The sequence below is a fragment of the Falco biarmicus genome, chromosome 7 (genome assembly GCF_023638135.1).
Source record: "Falco biarmicus isolate bFalBia1 chromosome 7, bFalBia1.pri, whole genome shotgun sequence".
Classification (NCBI taxonomy): domain Eukaryota; kingdom Metazoa; phylum Chordata; class Aves; order Falconiformes; family Falconidae; genus Falco; species Falco biarmicus.
The window spans coordinates 9,943,317-9,967,720 of NC_079294.1; the positions used below are offsets into that span (position 1 = coordinate 9,943,317).

The 24,404-nt window shown below is 43.9% G+C and overlaps 2 protein-coding genes across 7 annotated transcripts in view; both read left to right on the forward strand.

Annotated features, from left to right (window-relative positions):
* The first annotated feature begins 27 nt into the window (after window positions 1-27).
* Window positions 28-11,935, forward strand: ALDH6A1 (aldehyde dehydrogenase 6 family member A1). 2 transcript variants are annotated; one of them, XM_056347917.1, is made up of 12 exons: window positions 28-138; window positions 382-447; window positions 2,771-2,845; window positions 4,235-4,396; window positions 4,965-5,043; window positions 5,604-5,906; window positions 6,525-6,646; window positions 6,896-7,085; window positions 7,792-7,973; window positions 9,466-9,645; window positions 9,844-9,942; window positions 10,392-11,935. In XM_056347917.1, the coding sequence occupies exons 1-12, from the start codon at window positions 82-84 to the stop codon at window positions 10,494-10,496; spliced, it is 1,620 nt and encodes a 539-aa protein (XP_056203892.1). In that variant the 5' UTR covers window positions 28-81; the 3' UTR covers window positions 10,497-11,935. The 2 variants fall into 2 exon arrangements, with proteins under 2 accessions (XP_056203892.1, XP_056203894.1); XM_056347919.1 differs by lacking the exons at window positions 28-138; window positions 382-447; window positions 2,771-2,845 and adding an exon at window positions 3,148-3,259.
* Window positions 11,936-18,412: 6,477 nt separating this feature from the next.
* Window positions 18,413-24,404, forward strand: part of ENTPD5 (ectonucleoside triphosphate diphosphohydrolase 5 (inactive)) — a 29,918-nt gene continuing 23,926 nt past the window's right edge. For 2 of the 5 annotated variants that reach the window (XR_008823168.1, XR_008823169.1), the window contains exons 1-3: window positions 18,413-18,516; window positions 19,911-19,967; window positions 23,724-24,001. Coding sequence is in view for 3 of the 5 variants with exons in the window: in XM_056347336.1 (XP_056203311.1) it covers window positions 23,740-24,001 (262 nt within the window). In the remaining 2 variants the exon portion in view is untranslated. Of the gene's footprint in view, window positions 18,517-19,910; window positions 19,968-20,004; window positions 20,818-23,723; window positions 24,002-24,404 lie in introns of those variants that run through there. The other 3 variants (XM_056347336.1, XM_056347338.1, XM_056347337.1) reach the window with 3 other exon arrangements.

Sequence of the window (24,404 nt, forward strand, 5' to 3'; positions counted from 1 at the left end):
GCGGGGGCGGGGCCCCGGGCGGGCGGGGGCGGGGCGAGGGGCGCCGCCGGGGGCCGTGGCTGCAGCGACCCTGGGGCGGGCATGGCGGCGGCGGTGGCGCGCGGCGCCTGGGGCGGGCGGCGGCGCGCGGTGCTGAGGGTGAGGCGGCGGGCCCGGCGCCGCGGCGGCTCCCTCAGGGCGGGGGGGCGGAGGCCGCGGGGGCGGGGGGGGTCGCGGCCCACCGGGGTCCCGCGGGTGAGGCGGTGCCGGGCAGGGGGTAGCTGACGGCGCCCCGGCGGTGACGGGCGGGGAGGTTCGGTGCCCGCCGGGCCCGTGGCGCGGGGTGGGGGCGGTCGGGAGCCCTGAGGAACTGGGCTGGTCTGTGCTTCCCCTCCTGTCCAGCTGCCTCGGATTGCCCCTGCCTCCCGGATCGCCTCAGCCGCCGCCTCCTTCTCTTCGTCCTCGGTGGTGAGTGGCCGTCCCGCGGAGCGGGACCGGCGGGCGGGCGGGGGGTGCGCGGGGGAGCCCGGGGCTGGGGGGAGGCCGCGGGGGCCCCGGGCGCCGCCGCCGCCCTCTGCAACCGGCCGAAGGTTGCCCTCGGGTCTCCTCTTGTCGGGTCGTTTCTGCCCGCCCGGCTCCCCTCCCCTCCCCGTGGCTCCGCGGTGATATTTCTGGAGCAAACACTTGGGAGTGCCCGTGCCTGGAGCTCGGGGGCCGCCGTGCTCCACGGGGGGAAAGGAAGGAAGGAAAGGTCAGCGTCAGGTTTGTGGGTCTGCCCTGGCTCGGCGGGTGCGCCCGAGGGCGACGCGTGTGTTCAGTTAATCGCGTCCCGAGCTGCTTTCTCCAGCGCTACGGCTACACCAGCCCGTTTTTTCCCCTGATCTTTCGATTTCATTTAATAGCTCTTCAATAAGATGAGCAAAATTAATATGGTATTTATGACGAATGCTAATGTGTGAAAAAAAGATTGTTTCAAGCTGTGTGGACTGACCTCATATCATCTGTTTGTGGCAGAGAGAGGATCTGATTTCCTTTGGGTAATACGGATCAGCTTGAACTGTTACAGTGCCTTTTTTCTTCTAGTATCCATGGCTGTACACTCTCCAAGTCCTGAACAGCTAAATCATCAATCTCCAAATAGACTGCTTTCCTGCAGCAGCTTCTTTCCCTGCAGAAAAAAACAGGGTTAATCTTATGGAAAAAGAGTAATCAATCTTAATTCAGCATTTCATGACTTGCTTAAAATATTTTTTCGTTGTATGTGCGGTTTTCTAGATATCCCTTTTAAGCACTTTGAAAAAAAAAACCCATAAATTCCATTGCACTAAAGTCAACGTGGGTTATAGAGCACTGGAGCTTGTAGGTCCGCTGCAGATAACTGGCACTTGGGTTAACAGAGTGACTTGATAGTGGTAGGACTTTGTAATTCTTTAGACCAGCACTAGAAGGCCTTTTCTGTCAGGAAACTCAGTCAAGGGACTCAGCTTTCCTGCGCTTTCTTGCAGGTTCTGGAGGGTATTGTGTTTTCATAGGCACAGACTTCTGTCTCTCTTTCCCAAGGGTAATTCCAGCTATGTAATCATCTGCAACTTTTTATTCTTTATTCACATCAGGTGTTACCTCCCAAATCACTAGGTCTTGCTTATTCATTAACACTTAGTTTACACTTGCTATCCTAGTTTTATCATCTCCCAGCTCTCATTGCTATTCACTTTTTTGACTCTCTTCCACTTTCAATTATCATCACTTATCCAGGCAACACCATTTATATTCCTGATTCTTCCTCTGATCTTTCACTTCGTTATACCTTGGATAGCATCACAGTCCTCATCTCGCTCTCATAATTCTACATCCTAATTTCTTCACAGAGTTTCCTGATATATTTGGGGTTATATCCCATTCTGTGAATGTGTCCCATTTCTATTCTTTACACAGCAGATCCATTTCCCCTTCCTTTTGTCTGTTCTCCCCAAGCCACTGGTTTGTGACATGATTAACTGGTTCTTGCTCTCTCCTAGTTCTCTCCTTACCTCCCAATATCAACTCCTAGTTTCTGGCTTCTTAATTTATACAGTCTCAATCTGTTTTCCTGCCTGGTACAGTTCTATTGCCTATCCAGTGCTAGTTACAGCTTCTACCTCACTTTTCCTTCTGCCCTCTGTTCACCTGAACACTCCTTATCCCGAATTTTCCTTTTCTCTCCTCTGCATCTGAGTTGGAAAGTTCTGTTTTCTGTGCTGCCTGCCAGGACAGTCACTGAACTCGGCAGATGCAGGTTCCTTGCTCTTAGTTGCAGGATCAAGTGGGGAGTGGGGAAAGTCCAATTTTATGCCCGCAGCAGTGAGCTGGAGAGACAGGCTTAGTGGCTTGATGGGAAGAAAGCACATAGTACAGTGTGCACTGGGTACATGGAATTGTCACAAGGTGAATTATTAACTGTTTGTTCTGAACATTTATGAATTGCTGGTTTTAAGTTTTCTAACTTAGTAAACACTGGGTGATTAAGTAGATTGAAATAGTTATGAACATAAGTATAGCAACTTATTTTTTGTATAACTGCTTTTAGAAATAATTTTGGCCACTTTAGTGTGAAGCAAGAGAAAAACGGGGCAGAGAGCGTGAAAAATTTCAGCTTAAGCATTTAGCTGGGTCTTCCTCTAAATACTAGATCTAGACTCTTCAGTGGGCAGCATAGTGGTAAATGGTGAAGATTTGCATGTAATAAGGCTCACTGGTATCTAGGCACCTTTGGATAAAGATGGCTCACCGTCCAGTGTTTTGTCCTCCACAGCCAACCACCAAACTCTTCATTGATGGGAAGTTTGTTGAGTCCAAAACTACCGAATGGATTGATATCCACAACCCGGTAAGTGAAATGGTCTTAATTTATATATTAGTGATCGCTGTGCAGCACAGGTATGCACCTCTGTTCAAGCATTTGGCAGAAGGGAAAGTACATGCATTTCCTGAGAAAGGCTTAAACTTGGAGCTTAAGATGGATTTAGCACTGTGTAATTGCTTTTCAATTTCCTTTTTGCGTGAAATGTCAGTCTTAGGAAAGCAATGACCTCCTTTATCTCCCCTGTGTAGTAAAACCCTGATCTCCTGAAAAGGAAGCTTAAACTCTGCTTACATTTTTTTTTTGCTCATAGAAAGGCTCTGTGATCAGTATGTCAAATTTCTGAAGGGTTTCTTTCACCCTGTATTGAAATCAACCAGGTGTGATTTGATGCCAGCTGAATGTGAAGTCCTGATAGAAACTGATTTCACTCAGACCAAGGTAAAAATTCCTGACAGCTCTGAAGCTCCTGTTGTTTCAGAGAGCTTCTATCTATAATAAGCCATAATATTCACAGTGGATTTAGAGGTTGGACGCTATGCAGTGCAAAATAATCTTAGATTAGTAGCACTTGTACTCGTCTGAGTCCTCCACCAAAGATGAATGGAAATGACATCGTGCTCAGAATTCTGACCCTCCTGCTAGTAAGCACTTGCACAGCAGTTTCTAAAAACTTTTCTCTATAAAATTCTACTTTGATACGCTTTGTGGAAGTGATCAGAACAGTGGGCCATGTTTATGAAGCTCATTTGGTCTCTATGTGGCAACCAATGTTCATGTTTAATTTTCTTCTCTTGTTTTGGGTTGTTTCTCTCTTAGTGATGTACCTGATGTTTTTGTCATGTCAGAGCAGGCGTAATTTTTAAGAGTGCATTAGAAGGAGGTTAAACTGCAAATACAAGTTTTTAAAGGTAAAATACTGCAGAACTAAGGTTGCTTGTAAAACAATCTTACTTTGGCCTACTGGTCTAGGTAAACTAACTTCAGTGCCAATTGCACAGTCATGTACTGCTTTTTCCAAAGGAACCTTGCCTCCTGTAATGCGCAAGGACAGCAGATGAGCTGAGAGGATGCAGAGGGAAAAGACCACAGTCCACAGAAACCTTTGCCTTATACGCTCTAGAAGCTTCAAGGTAGACAAATCACTTCAAGTTGGAAATCAGCAATGCTTTTGTAGTTTTCTGGATGCTTCATTTGAGATGTGTAGATTGCAGGTTTTCAGAACTATTCCAGTTGTAGCCCAGGCCTTTTGTGTGCACCAAGGAAGGAGTCTCTTTTGTGCTCTCCCCTCAGAAATACAGCTCTTTGCAGAAGAGGGATATTAGGTGTGTGGTGTGGAAGGACCGTTGAATGGGTGGCAGGGTTAGATGGAAGAAGTTGAGTTTTGATGCAGGGGTGTATTTTTTTTTCCTTCAGGCCACAAATGAAGTAGTCGGCCGTGTACCAAAAGCTACAGCCAGTGAGATGGAAGCAGCTGTGGCTTCTTGCAAGAAGGCTTTTTGGAACTGGTCAGAAACTTCTGTTCTGAGTCGCCAGCAAATTTTCCTGCGTTATCAACAACTCATCAAAGACAATCTGGTGAGACACCACGGCTGTGTGTGATGGCTGTTGCAGTTGACTGTAGGAATTAAAGTGAGAGACTTGGGGTTTACAGAGTTCTTGATGAGGCATTGCCATGATTGAGGAGCCACCTGAGACACTGTCATTGAGAGGTGCAGCAAAGCTCTCTCCATCAAATGCGGACAGGGAGGCAGTGCTTCTTAGGGAATATTGTTCTGCATTTGTCTCTACCAAAAGACCACAAGAGGAACTTTCACCCTTGATGGAGAATGTGCCTATTGAAAAAGACAAGTGCAAAAAGTATGTTACCATGTGTTTGGATCTCCGTGATTGCTGTTTTGTTTTGTTTGTGGTGTGACACCTGAAAGCTGTAGAGTACAAGCTGAACCCACAGTTATTTTTTCTAAAATGTCACCTGCGTGGTGTATTAGTTTCTTGTCTAAAAAGGAGCAAATCAGTCAGCATAGGCTTTTCCAGATTCTGCTCAGTCTGCTCATTGTGATATTCATCTCTCTATTAAACTGCATCCTGTTTCATGTGCAGGAACTTTTCTAACATTTGTAAACGTTGTGTTTTCCATTTTCAGAAAGAAATTTCAAAACTCATCACCTTTGAGCAAGGGAAGACCCTGGCTGATGCTGAGGGAGATGTGTTCCGAGGCCTCCGTAAGCTGCTGGCTCCTCCTGTTAAAAAGGGACTTCGAGAATCCATAGGAAGGGAGGAGGTCTCTTGAGCAACTGATTGCTCTGGGAATCTGTATATGTAGCTCCTTTCATAGCCTCCTCCTGAAAGAAAAGGGGCAATTGTGACCATAACCTGGAAAGTTCCCTTAGATAGAGTTTCCTTAAAACACTTCCAAGTTGTTAGATCCTTCCTTTTCCTAGGAGTGACTACGAATTGCTGTAAAGGGGTAAGACCTTCTTGCTTGGGCTTAGCTGTCTGAGGTTGAGTCCCAGGTGGTACGATACTACTATACCTGTGCTTCTTTTACTGGGGCTGTTGTGTCTCTGCTCCTGTTGCAATGACATATAATGCACTCAAGAGAGAATCCATTCACGATGGGCTCGCAGTGCTTAGCAAAGGGATTTTCTGGAGCACAATGAGTTTTAAGGTGTGGGAAAAGAGTCTGGAAGAAAAAGACTTGGGTCAAGGCAGTGGTGAGAAGGGAGTTTGGGGACTAATTGTTAACAGATCATCCAGTGGCATATTGCCCTTTCTGCTGCAGAGGTGGTTGAACATGCTTGCAGTGTGACATCCCTCATACTGGGAGAGACCATGCCCTCCATCACTAAAGACATGGACACTTACACCTACCGTCTGCCTCTGGGCGTGTGTGCTGGAATTGCACCATTCAATTTCCCAGCCATGATTCCTCTTTGGATGTTCCCCATGGCTATGGTCTGTGGAAACACCTTCTTGATGAAACCATCTGAGCGTGTACCAGGAGCACTCATGTTCCTTGCCAAGCTGTTTCAGGATGCTGGTGCTCCCGATGGGACCCTGAATATCATCCATGGACAACATGAAGGTAATAATAGCCCTTCTTGAGAGATGACTGGAGTGTGTAAGGGTTGTATATGCTCAGTGGAGGTACCCTTGGAGAGTGTGATACTGCTGCTGTTAGATAGTTCTGGACAGGTATATCACCCCTCTGTGGAGGTGAAGGGAGGTGACTGGGAGATTCTTTGCCATCTTGCACCAAATCTTTCAGGAGATACGGTGGACAGAATTTGGTGGGCTAGGGCTAGAGTTCCCGAGACATGTAGGTGCTCAAATGCCTCACTGAATATGCAGTGGATGCCAGTATTCTAGCTCCTAACATGGTATTTTTTACAGTACACAAGTAGCTTCAGAGCATCAGGATACAAATACACAACAGTAACTCCACTTCAGCATCGCCCAGGCGATGCCCAAAGTGTGGAGGGATGGCAGAGGGCCAGGTGTATGAGGACAGGGACAGGAAGGAGTACACATGCTGAGAAATCGGTGGAGAGGTACACAGACAGGCAGTGGGGGAACTCGGATGTAGGAAGCAGAGGCAAGAATTTTGGTCAGAAGAAAGAGACACAGATTCAGCACTGTGGGGATGGGAACAGAGGGAAGCATTTATGCACCACAGTTATAATGTATTATTTCCTATTTGAAGCTGTGAATTTCATTTGTGACCATCCGGATATCAGAGCAATCAGCTTTGTGGGATCTAATCAGGCTGGAGAGTACATCTATGAGAGAGGATCCCGGAATGGCAAGAGAGTCCAGGCCAACATGGTAATGCCTCTGAATGGAGCACACTTCAGCACATAGACTGCCTCTGTCTCCTGTGAATGTTAAGAGAGACCGCACCACCCAGCAGCAGAAGCTGACTTTGCTACTGATAGTTAAGTGATGAGGCTGCCCTTCTTGCCAGCCTGTTGGTAGCAGAGTCATAGCTGCTATATGAGGATACTGTCAGAGAGCTAGAGAAGAGCAGCACTGGGATGGTTAATAACAGGAGACCGTGTATGTGTTATATTTCAGGGAGCCAAGAACCATGGCGTGGTGATGCCTGATGCCAATAAAGAGAACACATTGAACCAGCTGGTTGGAGCTGCTTTTGGAGCAGCTGGCCAACGCTGCATGGCCCTGTCTACAGCAATTCTGGTGGGAGAAGCTCAGAAATGGCTGCCAGAGCTTGTGGACAGAGCCAAAAATCTACGTGTAAATGCAGGTACAGACTATGATAATTTCTTACAAGGTATTTCTGTACAACTGTAGCTTTTTAGGTCAGTGTATCTGCCATACAACAGTGTGTCCCTTGGAGCTATTGGCACCATAGATTTGATGTGTAGGGGTAGGAGCTGGCAGATTGTCTGGATTGGGAAACACGGCCCTAGACTTGGAGTTAGGAATATGTAGGAAGGCTTGGCTGTATGACTGTGATATAAGCTTTACAGGATCAGTCTTGTTTTAACTGGAACTTCGAGGTTATGTTCTATGTTTAACTCAAATGTGCCATTTATATACAGCAACCTCACTGACAAGATCCTTCCAATTTGTGGCAAGCATGCAATAAAAAGGAAAAATGGAAATAAGTACTTTTGAAGAACTGGACTATTATTAATTCTAGGAGAACTAACTTTTGTTTATGTTCAATAAAGTCCTGCAAAGGGGAAAAGTTTCCTCTCTGAGAAGAATCTGTTGTTGAATTTTGGTTTCCCTGTGGTCTAAAATTACGCTTATGCTTACAACTTCTCTTATTTGTTGATTGTGAGATTTGCAGGCTATCATTCCTGTTCATTAATTTCCCAAACCATTTTCTGCATCTCAGAAACATCAGGATTTTCAGATTTTTCCTGCCGGTGTAGTTATCTCTATGATGCCTGTGAAGAGGAAGCTGTCAGGGTTAAAAATTTGGCGTCTCTGCCTCTTCACAGGAGACCAGCCTGGAGCAGATCTAGGGCCTCTAATCAGTCCCCAAGCTAAGGAACGGGTTTGCCATCTGATTGAGAAAGGAGTAAAAGAAGGTGCCAGCCTTCTTCTGGATGGACGTAGTATCAAAGTGAAGGGCTATGAAAATGGCAATTTTGTTGGGCCAACGATCCTTGGCAATGTCAAGGTAAGGTGACCAAAACCAGTGCTTGGCAGTGTGTATTGCAGGGTCGGTTGAAAAATAGGTTACCCAAATCAGTCAGCAATCAATAATCACCAGGTAGAAAGCTCATAAATGGCTCAGCCTTCCCTTGCACCATTCCAATGAAGTGCTCATTGTAATGCTGTTGTGGAGGTGATAAAAGAATTTGCCGTAGTGCAGCATACACTGAACAAGGTTAATGACCTTAATGTGAATGGAGCGCAGCCAATTAAAAGAAGATACGGACAGTTTGTACTGTGTTAAACTGAATGTCCATCGAGCATAGTGTGCTGTCTGTAGTAATGGCCAGCAGCAGATGCCTGAGGAAGAGTATGATGAACAAACTTGGGATTTTCCTTCCTTCATTATATATTACTGCGGTTTGCAATTTAAGGACTTGCAGAACATAAGTTCAATGTTTGAGGAAATCTTCACAAAAATGGTATAGGGTGTGGTACAAAATCTCTTTGTTGTTGAATATATTCACAACTTAATTGAATCAGCCTCTCGATATAGTGCATGGTGTGCAACAGATGGACACCACTACAGAGGCATATTCTTTACCACGTACACATCCACGTGACTTTTTATACCTAAATTCATTCTGTTATGTTTATACAATTAGCTGGTATGATTTCCTTAATATTTAAGTATGCAATTCCTTGTTGGGCTTTTTGGTGAGTTGAATACATGACAGTAAACCAATCTTGGTAATTCTATTCCTGTACTTTGTATTCTTTTAATTTTGTTGCATTTATACTGTTATATAATTCAGGCTTTTAATCTATCACAGAATTTTCTTGCCTTATTTTTATTAAACATTTGAAATATTTCAGTATTCCTTTGATATGTCATAAATATTGTTAGGTATGCAAAAGTAAAAGTTTCGCTGAGATTTTGTGATTCTTAAGTTTTGTTGTAGAGTGGTTAATAATATTGTGAGCTGCTTAAAACTTACTACTTGTCAAATGAATGTTTTGTAGTTTGCTGCATTAGCTGTTAGTGATTAAAGTACTTACCAACTGATGGTTCTATTTGTCAGATGTTGCTAATTATCAGACAGTATATATATAATAAGTCCTGGACACTGAGTTGGAAAGGGTAGCATGTTCTAGTCACTTTGTCAAGGAGAACTGAATTAAATTATCTTAAATCAACGCCAGTCTTAATCACCCTTGGTCAGAGTAGACCTGTAAGTGAGGTTTGGCAGGCAGTAAAAGCAGAAAGCACTCCAGAGATGAAAAGTGGTGCCCTCTTTAGTGGGCTAGATAGATGGCAGGGCATGGGAAATGCGGAAAGGCAAGGAGGACTGAAGGATGGCCTGTGGCAATGCAGTGTGGTGGGTGATCCTAGGAATACCCTGAGCATCAGCAGCATGTGTGTTTTTATTATATCCTGTTTACTAGGATATTTTTTATTATATCCTCTTCATTGTATCGTATATATAAGCTGCTTTTTCTGCTGTTTGTCCTGACAGCCACACATGACCTGCTACAAGGAGGAAATCTTTGGGCCTGTTTTAGTGGTTCTGGAAGCAGAGACTTTGGACGATGCCATTGAGATGGTGAACAATAACCCCTATGGAAATGGAACTGCGATCTTCACCACCAATGGAGCCACAGCTCGGAAATATTCTCACTTAGTAGATGTGGGGCAGGTATGTTGAAGCTAGAATTGTTGCTTAGTACTCACCATTTATAGTGGGTAGCCATACAGCTGTCATGGCTAATTAGTAACTACTCAGCCAACAGTACCCAGCCTCAGATTTAAGGAAACAAAAATGTGGTAGATTTTGGAGAGTGCTTTGCAGTCTGCTATTTCTGGTGGTTAATATGGCAGCTTTCCTTTGGTTTAGGTGGGTGTCAACGTTCCAATCCCAGTACCTCTGCCCATGTTCTCTTTCACCGGCTCCCGTGCTTCTTTCAGAGGAGACACCAATTTCTATGGCAAGCAGGTAACTTACTGAATCAGAGTACTCTGTTGGCTTAAATTGTGATAAATCACATTATAAATGGCAATGGGGAGATGGTCGTCGGACCTCATTAGTAAGGAGACTTTGAAGCCATCTGAACCAGGAAACTGAAGACCAGCTGGTGATCACAGCCACCATAATGCATATTACAATAACCAGTTTCTCCTTCTTCCCCCCCCCCCCCAACGTAAAAAAATCAAGTATTTTTTTCAGAGATCTGAGAAGGGAGCAAAAACTAAGTAGCAGGCTTTCTCACAAAACCAGAATCTTTGAGGAACTGGTAAAAAGAACAGGCTAACAGAAACAGTTCCTGCAGAGGAACACTCAGCCCTCTGTAGATAAAGCAAAAACACCACTAGTTAGTTACGCCACTAGTGCAGACCTGAAAAATTCATAAAGCCAGACATCTGATCTGTGTGTCTCTCCTCCAGGGAGTGCAGTTCTACACACAGCTGAAAACTATAATTTCTCAATGGAAAGAGGAAGATGCCACCGTTACCAAGCCTGCTGTGGTTATGCCAACCATGGGAAACTAAGTCAGCCTTTGCAGACGCTGTTCCTGGTGCCCTTCTCCTATGCTGCACTTTCCAGCTTTGTCCTGACTATCATCATTTCCTTGGGAATGAATAGAAAACTCCATTTTTCTCAAGGACCTCTGTTTCTGTGCAGATCAGGCAGGCTCATGTAACGCACAGTCTGGGTTTTCTGTTGCTGTCAGTGTTTTTTGGCTAGCTGAACTCGGTTTTTCTCCTACAACCTATCACAGATGAAACGACCTTATCTAACTGAAAGGGCAGTGAGGTTGGTCTTAGTGTGTGTTTCTTTCCAGACCCCCTGAACATGAACATCGCTCTTGCTTCCACTTCAGTATCTTTTAGCCTTAGTGACTCACTCCTGGCTACATCTTGTAGCAGTTTTCTTTACCTCTTTATCTTCCATGTTAAGATTTGGATTTCACCTTACTGAAAGACGCGTACTCATTTTGAGTGACATAACTGGGACACCTGGGGTGTCTCATAGAAGTGACTTTACATACAGTGAAGACAGCAAGTTTGGGAGTTGAAAATGTCAGTCTTCATCTGTTGAGCAGTTTCCAAAACACTTGGGAAATAGCTTTCTAAGGATTTTTCAGGAAATCGTTTGATTGCTTGTCTGAGGGTGAAAGAAATCCCTGTATGGTACAGTGACCTTCACCGTGCCTCTGACAGCTTGAAAACTTAATGTTCTTGTGCATGTGGCTTGTATTCTCCAGTTTGCTGTCAATTCCATTATACCTGAAAGCTGTTTGGTGCCTTTTTACTGTGCCAACAGGTATGTGCCTACAGGTCCTGTAACATAATGAAACTGTGGAAGAAGAAACATGAGCATGTATATGTATCTTTGCATCACAGCAATCATGTGGGTCTGGGTGGAAGGGAGAGTAAGTAGACAGGTCAGTAGGAAGAAAGAGCAGGTTTTTTAATCACAAAGCAGCCAGGCCTGTTCTGTTGGCTTCTTTTTCCTGACTAGCTGTATTTCTTGTGTTGATTTATTGATGACTCGTCATGTTTCCTCAAACACAGTCATGTTCTCTAGGGACTGCAGGTCCCATTACTAGAGAAGGGTAAGACTTGGGATACCCCGTTTTTAAGAATCTGTGCATTTGGAGCTGGAGAGCCTGTATTTTTATAACTGGTTCCTGGAAGGTGATGCAACCAACAAGGGATCTGCAGGGAACTCATTCAAGCACCCATGGAAAATAATATTATTCTAATGATTATAACCATTACTTGTTCTCATTAAACAGCCCGAATGTGAACACTTTGTATCCTGCCTTCTGGTAAAGATGCCTTGTAACTGACAGTTATGTATTAGTGCAGTTGCTCTGCATTCACTAATGTTTGTATCCTTTTATTCCTCTGCTATACCCTAGAGGGAAATTCTTACCTTGCAATTTGATTACAAATTAAAAACATGCTAATACGTTTCTGCAGAATATGGCTGTTCCTTGTGAAGTTGTTATAGGTGTGATGTTGACTTTATTTCCTTCTTTGCAGAGGCTGGTTTGTGACCTCTGTAACCCATGTATACATACTCCTTTTACAGTATTTGAAGGACCTCTGTACCAGTTTCCTCATACAGCATTTCAATGAATGCCTTACTTCTGTTTGCATATACACATGAAAACTCTTAAGCTTCATGTAAATGACTTTATTACAAACTGAAAATCCATCTTCATCAAATTATAGCAACACATATATACAGAGTTCTAAGCACTAGTCCAAATCCTAGTGCTTTGTACAGGGTCATCTGAGCTCCTGGCTTGGGAAAGAATAAAATCTTTAAGGAAGAAAATATATTTCAGATGGATTCCAAACATGTAGTCAAAGCAGCAGTGCAGCAGACAGGGGATTTAGAATTCACAGCTTTGCTAACAGGATAACTTTCAAAATGAAAAGTGCAGATGAGTCAGTAATTGCTGTTGCTGTTGTTGATGCAAAATGTACAGCTGCCTTATTCTGTCTGTAGTGTTAACATCTGAATATGTGGAAGTATTACTACAGAAGACAATGCATCTGATAATTTGGCCTGCTGTGTAATGAATGTTGTGCTGGGAGAAGGATTTTCTGTGCTGCAAAGGTAAAATTTTCTAGGTAAATCACCATTAAGACACTGGCATTCATTCATGCACCTGGGAAAGGAATACTAATTAACAGTCTATAATATTGTCTACAGTCATTCACTTTCAAAATGCCTTAATTTTCTTACTAATCAGTATTGCTATCGTGACTTTTCTGTTGTCCTATTAAAACCCATTATATCTTTCCTTTAGCAATTCTAAAATCCAGCTTCCATAACAAAAGCAGTCTATTATCAAGCTTACCTGCTCCCTGAAGAATTGCAGGAGTATCCCTGCACGTTCTCCTCACCTGATCCAGACACTCATTTAATCTTTTCATTTGTGTGCAGACATCTTTTCTGATTATCTGCATTTCCAGCAGCATTTTTTGAACAGATGGTTTTAGGTAATGGTACTAGAAATACAAACCTTTTATCTGCCTTTTTTAATTAATGAAACACCTCTTCAGTTCAAGCTGCAGATATTGACTGATCATGATGTACCTGCCTTATCTCACTGCTTACTGCTTTCCACTTCTTTATTCAATATTCACTATAAAAATTAAGCTAAAGAATAATCTTTTATATTATACAAATCTAATATGAAGTATCTCATAATAAATTTCCTTAGACTATATTAAAATACAATTTTATAGTCAACCATTTGTCTCCTATTAAGTTATTTCTTGCCTGGAAGGCACTGAAATCTAGATTGTCAAAGCTATTTGATACTCTTAAGTCCAAAAATTATGTTAAAATAGTTTAACCATCTTTGAGAATTGGACCCTGTGACTTTCACTTCTGGGTTTTTTAAAAGGCTGTGTAAAAAAAGGCTACAACTCCCACCCCCGTTTCTGCAAGTGGTGGTCTGCCTCTCCAAAGGAGGTGTCTCTCATCTTTCTGTATAAATCCCTCCAGGGCTCCTGATAACTATTTTTTATCTGGTTATTTGATGTCTGAGTATTATTTTGTTTTGCGTGCTTAACTGCCTTGTGTCTGACATGATGGTGTGCCAGAACCCCTCCCTGCATATTCTGAAGTATTCTAAAGTGGGAGGGATGACAGTGGCATCCATTACATACAACCAGGACTGAGGAGATGTTAGATGGTGTGGTGTAATTTAGTATTTTACCAAGTTTTGCTTTATTCTTTAGTATTGTCAGGAGCTGGAGCTGAAGTAGCCAAAACTGGTGTATTTCCTGTGAGGAAGACGTAAGAGCAACATAATCCTCATCTAATGGTGATTTACCCTCAGACAGGTTTCTAATTCCACACCAAACTTGTTTTCTAAAATTAACAGCAAGCAAGAATGCCAGGGCACCTGAGCTATTGCAGTACACTCTCCAAAATCAGCACTAGGAATCAAACGTGAGTTCAGTGTGCTACGGAATTCTGTATTTTGTGGCAAAATCGTTACAATTAAAAGGGAATAAGGAGAAACAAACAATTTTTTACAGGATTTATTTTAATCATAAGTCAACTTGTGTTTGTATTCCATTCCTCAAGCTTTCATACTCTGCAGCTTTATGTGTGCTCTTATTTGTTGGCAAATACTGATAAAAGGAGTTAAATCCATGCATAAATTAGAACCGTAGAAACTGACGAGTAAATCATTCAATTATACATTTCTTATATCCACTGTCATAACCTCAATAAAATTTGCCAAAATAAACTTTTAACAGAGAGAAACTGATATTCCACCCCAAGCCTTAGGTCTCCCCAAACTACATTAAAAATCATAGCATTCTAGGTTTCCCTTTGGGCCCTCCTATGTCCCAGTTCATGGCTTATAATATATTTAATGCTGTTTGAACATTGAATTCCCGGTGTAAGGCGTATTTTAGGTATCTCTAAGGTCATGCTCCCAAGTTTCTTGTGCAGACAGCAATGAGCTAAAGCACACTTTTAATAATCTGGTTGTGGATATTTGTACTTTTTAATACCAGGCAGATGGCTTTACGGTACTCTTACGTATATGAGGAGTGCTACTGTCACAATATATGTTATTTAGTTGTTTGGTCAAGGTGGATAGAGATTCATTAATGGCTGAACAAAATTAATCCCACTGCACTGAGCAAAGTTAATTCTCCACCCCGCTCCTCCCTTCCTCATCACTACTGAAATTTACTTCCACTTGCTTTTCTTTTGATACACATAAAGATCTAACAGTACAGTCTGGTGTATGTCCAAAATTAGTATATAGTCTATCAACTTTTTCAAAGGTTAATGTATCTCACACCGAGCCACGCAGTTAGATTCAGAGTTCCTTGGAATCGCCTGAACTGGAGTTACCAGCCCAGCTCCTGTAACAGGGAAAAATCAGCATTCACCTACTGAGGAAACAGAATATTACCGTGGATTTGTGCCGTTCATTTTGGTAAAAAGCAACTGCAGAACACATTATTTTTGTTCCTATGTCAACTCACTGATAACCACTTTTTCAACCTGGTTTTTTTTCTCTGGAAAACAAAGAAAAGACCAATGATGAAAATTTCAAAAGCATCTCTCTTGGGTTCTGTACATGTAAAACAGGTTTTAAATTCTAGCTCTGCGTTGCTCTTGTTCAGCTGTTCATAGCATGTAAATTAAAAAAATAGATCTGAGCACACAGTGCTGTCTTGTCAACTTCTAAATCTATGGCTCTCTAAACTAAGAAGAATAAAACCATTGGTTTCTGTTACATGTGTAATGAATACTGGGAGGGGGAGGGTAATACTAACATATTAGTTTCAAGTACATTGTCCTTCCCTTGCTTCTCCTGTTCATACATAAAAGGGTCAATATGTATAACCAATTTTTATTCTCAGTTCCGGTCTCCCCCTTCTCTTGCTCCAAGGAGTAGCTTCCTTAGATCTCAGTAACTACTTTCAGCTCTGATTTTTCATTAAATGTTTCTGCTGTTATCATTTTTGAGGTAAGATAACCTGAACTGAACAAAGCATTCTGACTGTGTCGCCAAGTTATTCAATAGCCAGTGCATACTAAGCAAACACTTTGCTTGGGAGTAGGGCAATTTTGACCTCTCACCAAGGATGTATGCAAGCTACAGCTATAGGGGGCCTTAACTCTTATGGTTTAAAATCCAAGTGCCTGGACACCGCTGCAGTTTGTAGGCACTGACTTCTAGCAGGAGGTTGGAGACCTGTAGTCCTGGCCACTGCAGCATGTGTAGCCCTAACTTAAATTAAGCTGCATTCTAATATGGATTCTAAGATACTCACTCACAAAGCTGAGATTTTGTTTTAGTCACTATAAAATGTGATCCTGTCAATCAGTGATGTGCTGCATATGATCTCAGTTTTGATATGTCAGTCTATTTCATGTAAACACTTAATTTTGAGATTATTATGAAGCTTGAGGAAAACAGCCTTTGAAAGCACAATGCAAAGCAGGGGCTTCTGACATATGGAAGAACAACTGAAAAAAGACTGGATTTACCATCTACTGGATGTTTCTGTTAAAAAGATCAGCAGCATAGTAAAGAGCTGTTAGCAGGGGAAGGGTGCGAGGAGGCAGAAGTGTGACGAAACAACCACAACACCTGTTCTCTCTCCCTCTGCATTTCTGTGAGGGGGGAGGAGGTAGAGAATTCAGGAGTGAAGTTGAGCCTGGGGGAAGAGGGGAGGGGTGGGAGAAAGGTATTTTAAGATTTGGTTTTCTTATTATCCTATTCTGATTGGTAATAAATTTGTTTCCCCAAGTTGAATCTGTTTTGTTGTGATGGTAATTGCTGAGTGATTTCCCTGTCCTTATGACAAAAGGCTTGTGGGTTGAGATATTTTCTCTCCCCATGTCCAGCTGAGGAAGGGGGGAGTGATAGAGTGGCTTGGTGGGCACCTGGAGTCCATCCAAGGTCAACACACATCTATCACTTACAGCTTTTTCTGCTCCTTATGATCTGAGGGCAAGACAAAGTTCTTTGTCGAGTCTGCTTGATGGGAGATAACTGTCTTGAAGTGCAGATGAGCACAGTTCTGTTTCTTATTAAAGCCTGATTAACAAATAATTTTCTCAGTTCTTTGCAAGAATTCTTGATTCAACAGTAATGAATGAAGACGTATTCAAAGTAGTTACTGTTTATGAGTGAAAATGAAACATACATTTGCTGTGCCTCTGGCCGCACCCATCATTACCCAGCTGGTTCCTAATACTGTTTCAGATGCTATAAAATATTTGTACTACTATTTGAAATAATACTGGAGAGTCACGGGATAATTCCCACATCACCAGTGGCTTTTTCAAGTGCTTTCTTAATGCAATATTTTTGCATCAAAACCTGTAACTGTTTACTGCCCTAGCTTGTTCCTCGTAGTAAAATCGGAACTATTCAGCCTGCTTCAAGGATCCCACTGTTCTGAGGACAAAGAGAAAAGTTAATTCACCAGCTGCTGCTTCTCTTCTTGCACTCACTGTTTCAAATCAATCAGCTTCTGCTTCAGTTTCTCAATCTGTGAAAAGAGAAATCAAGAAACAGTAACTGGGGCTGGAGGGGGGGGAAGTATCCTTGCTGTGTGCTTCTCTTCAGATTTAATTATGAGAACACACAGAAAGAGAAGTCCTTCATTGAGACTGTTCAGGAATATTAAAACATGTTTAAAACTGATTTGTGTTAAGCATAGGAAATAACATAAGCTTAAACTATAAAACCCTAAGTATATTAGTCACAGATCTATTTGTATCTACTGAAGAATTAAAACTATGTGCACAGAGGGCTTTCTTCCTTAGTGTTTTGGATAGTGGTGCAGTGTTAGAGAAGTAGTTTAGAAAAGAAGGAGAAAAAAAAAAAAGATACAGAGAGAAAAACTGGCAGCTGGAAAAAGGTGTAAGATCTTCCATACTGGATAGGCTGGAAAAAAATGGTGGCATGTGAGCAAGAAAATCGTCTCCTACCGTTTGACCTCACTGATGACCTGGGGAGCAGAGCTTTGTATCTCCTTATTCAATCAATAGGATGTGGAAAGTAATTTTAGCCTCCATTTTTCAGTCGTTTTTTTCTAACTTAAAAAAGGGGTTTGCTTGGTACTTGTATTTAGAAAAGTAGGACTAGGACTAAAGTGAAATAACCTGCAACAGAGGAAATGGAAGCCACACTCTAAAGCTTCTTTCTCTTCATTGTTTTCTGAAAACAGTTTGGCTCTATTTTCTCTAAAGCCTTCTCCAGGTAGCCAACACCCGCGGGTTTCCGCTTAGCTTTTTTGGTTGGTTTTTTTTTTTCCCAGGCTGAACAAATGCCTCAGCCTCTTCTCGGACACCGTGCGCTGGAGCCGCCGACCACGTCAGTGCCTCCTCCGCGCTATTCGTTGCGGGATATCGCTCTCCCCCACGGGGCCGTCCAGTATTCCTGGGGGGGGGGGGGCAGGCCCCGGGCGGAAGGGCACCAGCGGCACGGCCCGTCCCCGCCGCAGGGCTGCACTGCTGCCTCAGGCCAGCCGGGAGCTCGCCTGCCTCCATCTTGGGCCGCGGGCACCGGGCCACGGGGCGGGGCGCGGGCAGGACCTGCCGCTCCGTATGTCGCTGTGTCTGGCGGCGGGGAGGGCGGCCCGACCGGTGCGCGCACACCGCCACCGCCTCCTCGACTCGCTCGGTGAGGAAGGGCCGTCCCCGGTCGCTCCCGGCCAGCCGGGGGGCGATCTCACGCCGCTGGGCCCCGTCCCACTCCTCCTCAGGCGCCCGCCGCCGCGTCTCCGCGGCAACCCGCCCCGCCCCTCACGGCGGTGGCCCCGCCCCGTTGCCTCGATTACCAGCCGCCACGTCACCTGCCTCGGGACCGCCAGCCCCCCGCCCCCCTCAGGCCGCGGCGGGGCGCGCGCGGCGGCCCGTTCCCATGGAAACCGGACGGCGCCCTCCCGCGACGCGATACTCCCGCGACGTGCGCGTCACGCGGGCGCGCTGAGGTGACGCGCGCGGGCCGGCGAGATGTGGCGCCGCCGCCGCCGCCGCCAGCGCTCCGAGCGGCCGGTGAGCGCGCTCGGGCGGTGGCGGGAGGCAGGAGGGAGGAGGCGGGCGGCGGCGGCACTGTGCTGCCATGGGAACAGTCCCGCGCCCCGCCCCGTGCGAGCGGTGCCGGCACCGGCACCGCGCGGAGCGAGGGGCGGCCGCCGTCCTGCCGGGTGCGGCAAAGGAGCGGGCAGCGCCGCTCCCAGACTGGGTGACAACCCCGGCCGGGGCCTGTCCCCGGTGCCCCGGGAGGGCGCGGTGTGGCGCGGCGCCGGGGGGGCGTCAGGAGGTTCCCGGCAGCCGAGAGTCGGCGGCGTTTCCGTTACCGTACTGGGGCGGCGGGAGGACGCCCTGCCTGGGGCGGGTGGCCGGGGAGGGAGAAATGCGCGTTCTTGCCGGGGTTCCTGCCTCGCGTTACCGGTGCCGGCGGTGGGAGGAGGGCGGCGGGGTCCCCCGGGCCGCGCTCGTCGCTGGCCGGGCGCAGGGGGCAGCCGCGGGGGCGTTTCCGTGAGGAGAGGACGTGAAGGTGGGGACGTGGCTGGGGCGGGCTCGGTGCGAGGGGTTCGGCGGCAGCAGGGGAGAGCGCTCAGGGGGCCGGCAGGGAAATCACCTCAGCCCTGGCGGCACTGCCCCCCCCCCCCCCCAGCCCAACACCACCAGTTACTCCAGTGGAAGCTCCTGCGGGGCCACAGGCGAACGGGAGGGCACAGCGCACTCTGGGAAAGCTGCCTTGGGCTAATTAAATTGGAAAAAATTAAAACCCCAGTTGGCCAGGCATGAGGATAAATAAGTAATGTTTATGTGGAGCCGCAGCGTGGGGAAAAAGATTAAAGCTGCTGATAACGCGTGCTTGTGGGTTGGTTCTGCGGGTTTTTTTCTAGCAATTAAAGTTTTAGATCCAGAATTTTTCCCAAAATGTATGTGTGCACAGAATATCCTGCCATTATCTTTATGGAAATGCTGGGAAATTCTACCAATGAATTCCGTTATTTGTATTGTGACTTTTAAGCTGTGTGCTTTTAAGAAGCTTAATTTTTTGTCAAAACAATCCAAGAAACCTTCTTTTTTTTTTTTTTTTTTAACTAGATAAAAATAAGCCCAGAAAAAATGTAATTACTTTTTGTTTCGGGGGGGAAGGTAAAAATGTATTGTGTAGTCATGAGTGTTAAGTAAAAGCTGCTCATCTGGGAAATAGATCTTGTTACCATAAGAGCAGCTCATCTGGAAAATAGATTTTGTTACTGGTTTAGTGCAGAAGATAGACTTTCCATTCTGGATGATTTCTGGTTTGCTTGAGCAATAAATAACAATATGAACTGAATTACATAAATCGTCTTTTGTTTCCTAAAATATTTTCCTAAACGTTTATATATTGTAAATGTTTCTAATTATTTTTTTAATCTTTTTCTTTATAGCCAAATATTTCCCAGTAATATTTTGGGAAACAGAAGGAAAATTCTTGTGTGTCTCAGGTACGCTGCTTTTCCGTCCCCTCAGAACAGACAGATTGCTTTTTACAGGGAGATGCAGCTGTTGCTGTGGTTTGGGTTTTGCATGTTCTTTTGTCAGAAATATTCAATAACATGGGTGAGACTTTCTTGTCTTGAAAACTATCAGTGCTTCTCTGTTTGGTGAACTCTAATCAAGGTTGTGTTTTGCTGTCTTAAGGTTTATTATTATTATGGCAATGGTTTTAGTTTTGTTGTTTAAAGGAGAGTTTGGTTGGGTTTTGGATTGGTTTGGGTTTTTTGTGGTTTTTTCTTTCTTTCTCTCCTTTCCTATTCATGCTTCTAGTTTTGGCAGTCTCTATGCAGCATCCCAGGATTTCTGGATCATACAGTCTGTGTAGCTACCAAGTCTTTATATTGGATGTGCTTCAACTTTTTGGTTTAGTATCTAAAATCATCTTATACCAATGATACTTACATGTGTTTCTCTGGGTTGGGAAATGAGTGTTCTACCTTCCGTCACTGGACTCGGGCCAGTGCTGTGGAGGTCAACTGTAATGTGTGTGTAAATGTTTTACTAACTTGTTGAACTCAGTTAACTTACAACTTGTTGAAATTCATCCTGTGTAATTATCTGAGCATGTTTCACTGCTTGTATTGAGTTACGATAAACTCAAATTTGAATAAAGCAACGCGACTGATAATTTCTGTGCCTCCATGACCTTATAATTTGCCTGATACATAGTCCACTCCTACTAGCTGAAAGCGAAGGTGAAGAAAAGTGCAGGCACAGTGTCTCTTGTCGCAGTGCTCCGAAGTGGTTTTCATTAGGAATCTCTGGAGTGGAATAGCTGTTGCTTGCATCCTGCTTCAGGTGTGTGCCTAATGTATTCATGATTCATGTTGATTGTTGCTGATCATTTATAAAGGTAGTAAGTAAAGCCTGATGATGATGGTATGTACATTCTACCTGCTGAACTGTTTGCTTACATTAATTAACTTGTGCTCATATTACTGTTATCCTGTTTTATTCTGATAGAAGCTAGGATTTTAAGTAGTTTGAGAGGAACTCTTTTGGAAACATTTTTCCTTCTCAATAACTAATCTTTTGTCTATATCTACCTTAAATTTTTTCTTCCATTCTTTCTTTTGACCCTCTCTTTCTGAATTCCTTTTCCGTTGCTATTTCTGTTATGCTCTGCCAATTTCCCCGTCTCATCTCTGACTTCTTAGTTTCCTCATCTATTTTTATGCTTCTTGTGAATGCTGTTTTGCTGGCGTGCTTGGGCAAATGGTCTTCACCACTCACTGAAAAGGCTCAGTGTGCTTGTTTCTTAATGACAGTGGACAAAAGTAAAATTCAAAGGTGGTTGTTTTGGTAATTTCTTGTCTTTACAAGTGTAAAGGTGTAATGGGAAAAAGTCGGGGGAGAAGTAGAAAACGGTGGTGGATGTTTGAGAAGGGATAGAGAAGAGAAGGTTAGTGAGGGAATGTTTCATGGGCTAAGACTCATCCACTGGTAGATCTGGTGAGAAAAGTATGTGTTGTTGATGGCAGTTGCTCAGATATTTTCGGATCATCAGAGATTCTTGCATAAGGCTTGCATAAGGGTCACGTGTCGTTCGTAATAGGACTCTGGAGTTTGTTCTTAAGGCAGGTGCTTGGGATGTATTTGTGATGGTTCAGTAAGCAAAATCCTTGCATGAGAATGACAACACCTCTTCTGACCAACTGGAAGGTAGTACTCATTAATGCAGCTTATGTTCTGTTAAAACAGTACAGCTTCTTGGATTTTCAGTAGACCTCCTTGCTGTGGTGAAGCAAATGTGGGTAATGCCAGCTGCATCTTAGTACAAATCCATACCTATGAAGCTGCCAAATGGCTCGGCATTTTTCATAAGCTCTGTTCAGAACAGGACTTTTAAGTTTTGACAGGTTAGAATTAATTTTTTACTCATTTCCACATAAAATGTGAATGCTTTAGAGACTACTACAGCTGGGCGTCAATCTGTCACAGAGGGTGGCCAGGGCTATTGCCTGTTTGTGGAATTGTAAAGTCACTTCTTCCTTTCCTCAGAGTGTGCTTCTAGGGCAGAGTGGATCAAGAGTTTGTGCTTCTGCCCACAGCTCTCTGCCTTTACTAGGAACAGGAGGATACAAATAAAGGTCACAGAAGTCAGACAAGGTTACCCTTCTGCAGTGGGCTGTGCATTTTGTTTGTGCCAGAGATAGCTGAAAGCTTAAGTGAGTTAGAGAGACACTAGAGGAATGACCCAGTGTGACGTTGTTTACTGAGAATGGGTAAAAGTTAATCTCACTTTGCTGTAACTGGGGACAAAGGTGAAGGATGGAAATAATAAAAGTAGTACAAGGGCTAAATCTGGGATAAAATGTAGTGGAGGATAAGTGAGGGTTTTGGGCATGTGAGAAAGGTGGGTGGAAATAGAGGCTATGTCAGGTTCACATAGAACGGGAAGGAGAGAGGTTAGGATTGGGAATTAATAAATGTAGCATAGAGATCACAAAGAATTTGAGAAAATAAATACAGTGGGGCTGAGCAGATTGCTAAAAGACAAGTGTTAGGGCTAGAGGTGGGTGAGGGTCTCGGGCAGAGCAGGTGAAAAGGCATACAAGTGGAATATTCAGTGCTGCAGGTGGATGGATGTGTTACTAAATGTCTGGAGAATGATAAGGAGCTGCTTGCAACTTCTGTATGCTGAGTGCTCCATGCGTATGTCAGTGCAGGCAATACTGCATATGGTGGGGCATCTGGCCACACGGTCTTTTCTGCTGTTAAAATGCAAATAACAAAGATAGCTATGTATTCTTTTTTTTCTGGGCACTTAATGAACCCTATCATTTCTGTACCCGTATCTTTCCTTTATTAGCATTTCTTAGGGAAAATATACATGCAAAGAGGTATGTGTTAACTGAGAGGAGGTGTAATTCAATCATGATATCCAATACTGTGTCACACACCTTTGAGGCTTTGGCTTTATTGAAGCTGTTGTTAGAAGCTGTGTAAGCAACCTGAGTGTTCAGGGCAACTGTGAGAAGGGTGGTGCGGTTTTGCTAGTGGGTGGGCGTTTTTTTTGTAATTTTGAAAATTAAGACTGTGTCAGGAGAAAATGGTGAAAAAACAAAATGAAGACAAAAAGGAAAGAGACGAAAAATACTGAGAGGCAGAGCCCAGGTGCACCTTACAGTTCAGTCCCTGTTGTGCAGCACAGGCTTTTTCCTGGGGATGCTGCTGTAAGGATATGGCTTCACTCTCTCTCTGTGCTAATCTCTCCCAGCAGCTGTTCATAGCCTGAGATGAAATTCTCTTTGTTTGTGACTCTGAATAACACTTGTGTTCTGCCACAGCATCTCAAGTGTGTAAACGTTAAAGTGATTCTGCCCTGAGCTTCCCTTTGCTGATGCTTCTTTTCAGATAATATTTGGGCTTTTTGGAGGTTCGGGGGACTTTAAATGTTGACAACCTGCAAGCCAAATCAGAGAAAAAAATTGTCTAAATAAAGTCAAAACTAGAAATACTGGGAAGCAAACTAATGCTTCTGCATTGTGGAAATGGAGAAACCTTTACTCTAAAAGAACAGTTTGTAGTTTTAGCACTAAATGCAGTAAATCACATCTTTTGGATGAGGTGTTGAAAAGCATCTAAAGGGCAGAGTATATGTGTATAAACTATGATTATTTTTTTTTGTGGTTTTTTCCTACAGACTTTTAAAGGAGAGGGCTCTTGGTAATTTTCATTCCTGCTTTTTTTTTTCTCTACAGAACCAACTGCAGCTCTATGATTGCTGATCCATGCTTGACTGCCTCAAGGGGTCCTGGCAAGATGGCATCTTCCAGACTTCCCATCCTTCTATCATTGGCATTTTCCTCTTTGTCCTTTGTTCTTTCCCATTCAAACAGGGAGATGTGGTTTCAGGATTTCTTTCCACCTAATGTGTGCCCTATATATGCCAAAGCCAACACTTTTTATGGCATAATGTTTGATGCAGGGAGCACTGGAACCCGGATTCACATTTACACCTTTGTACAGAAGAGCCCAGGTAAGACCCCATGTCAGTCTGTGCACTTGGAGTATGTTGACTTAGGCTGCAACTTCCCAAAAGAGGGTGGATATTTTTTTTTTTTTCCCAACACAGCATTTGGGAACAACTGAATATTTCTACAGTTTGTCCTTCAAATGGTCCTCTGGCAGATGATCATTGTCTGTTTCTGGTGGAGTTTTGCTGTGAAAGTACCTTTTTCATAGATCTTTCGAAAGTTTAATTCTGGATATACTGGATAGTTCTGAATTTCCAAAGATTTTCATCTATGCAGCTGTTTAAAGGAATGTCTCGTTGAATTGGAAAGATGCTTACATTGTTCTTGTCAAGTTGCATGTTACCTTGAATTCTATCAAGAGATATTTAAATTCTGCATATGCTTATATGTCACATTTTGTAGCAA

What these genes read in the sequence shown, in the direction of transcription:
- ALDH6A1 (XM_056347917.1), top strand. Translation starts at nt 82, where the DNA reads ATGGCGGCGGCGGTGGCGCGCGGCGCCTGGGGCGGGCGGCGGCGCGCG. An exon ending in AACTCATCAAAGACAATCTG is followed by an intron (nt 4,397 to 4,964) that starts GTGAGACACCAC and finishes TTCCATTTTCAG; the next exon opens with AAAGAAATTTCAAAACTCAT. An exon ending in CGATCCTTGGCAATGTCAAG is followed by an intron (nt 7,974 to 9,465) that starts GTAAGGTGACCA and finishes TTGTCCTGACAG; the next exon opens with CCACACATGACCTGCTACAA.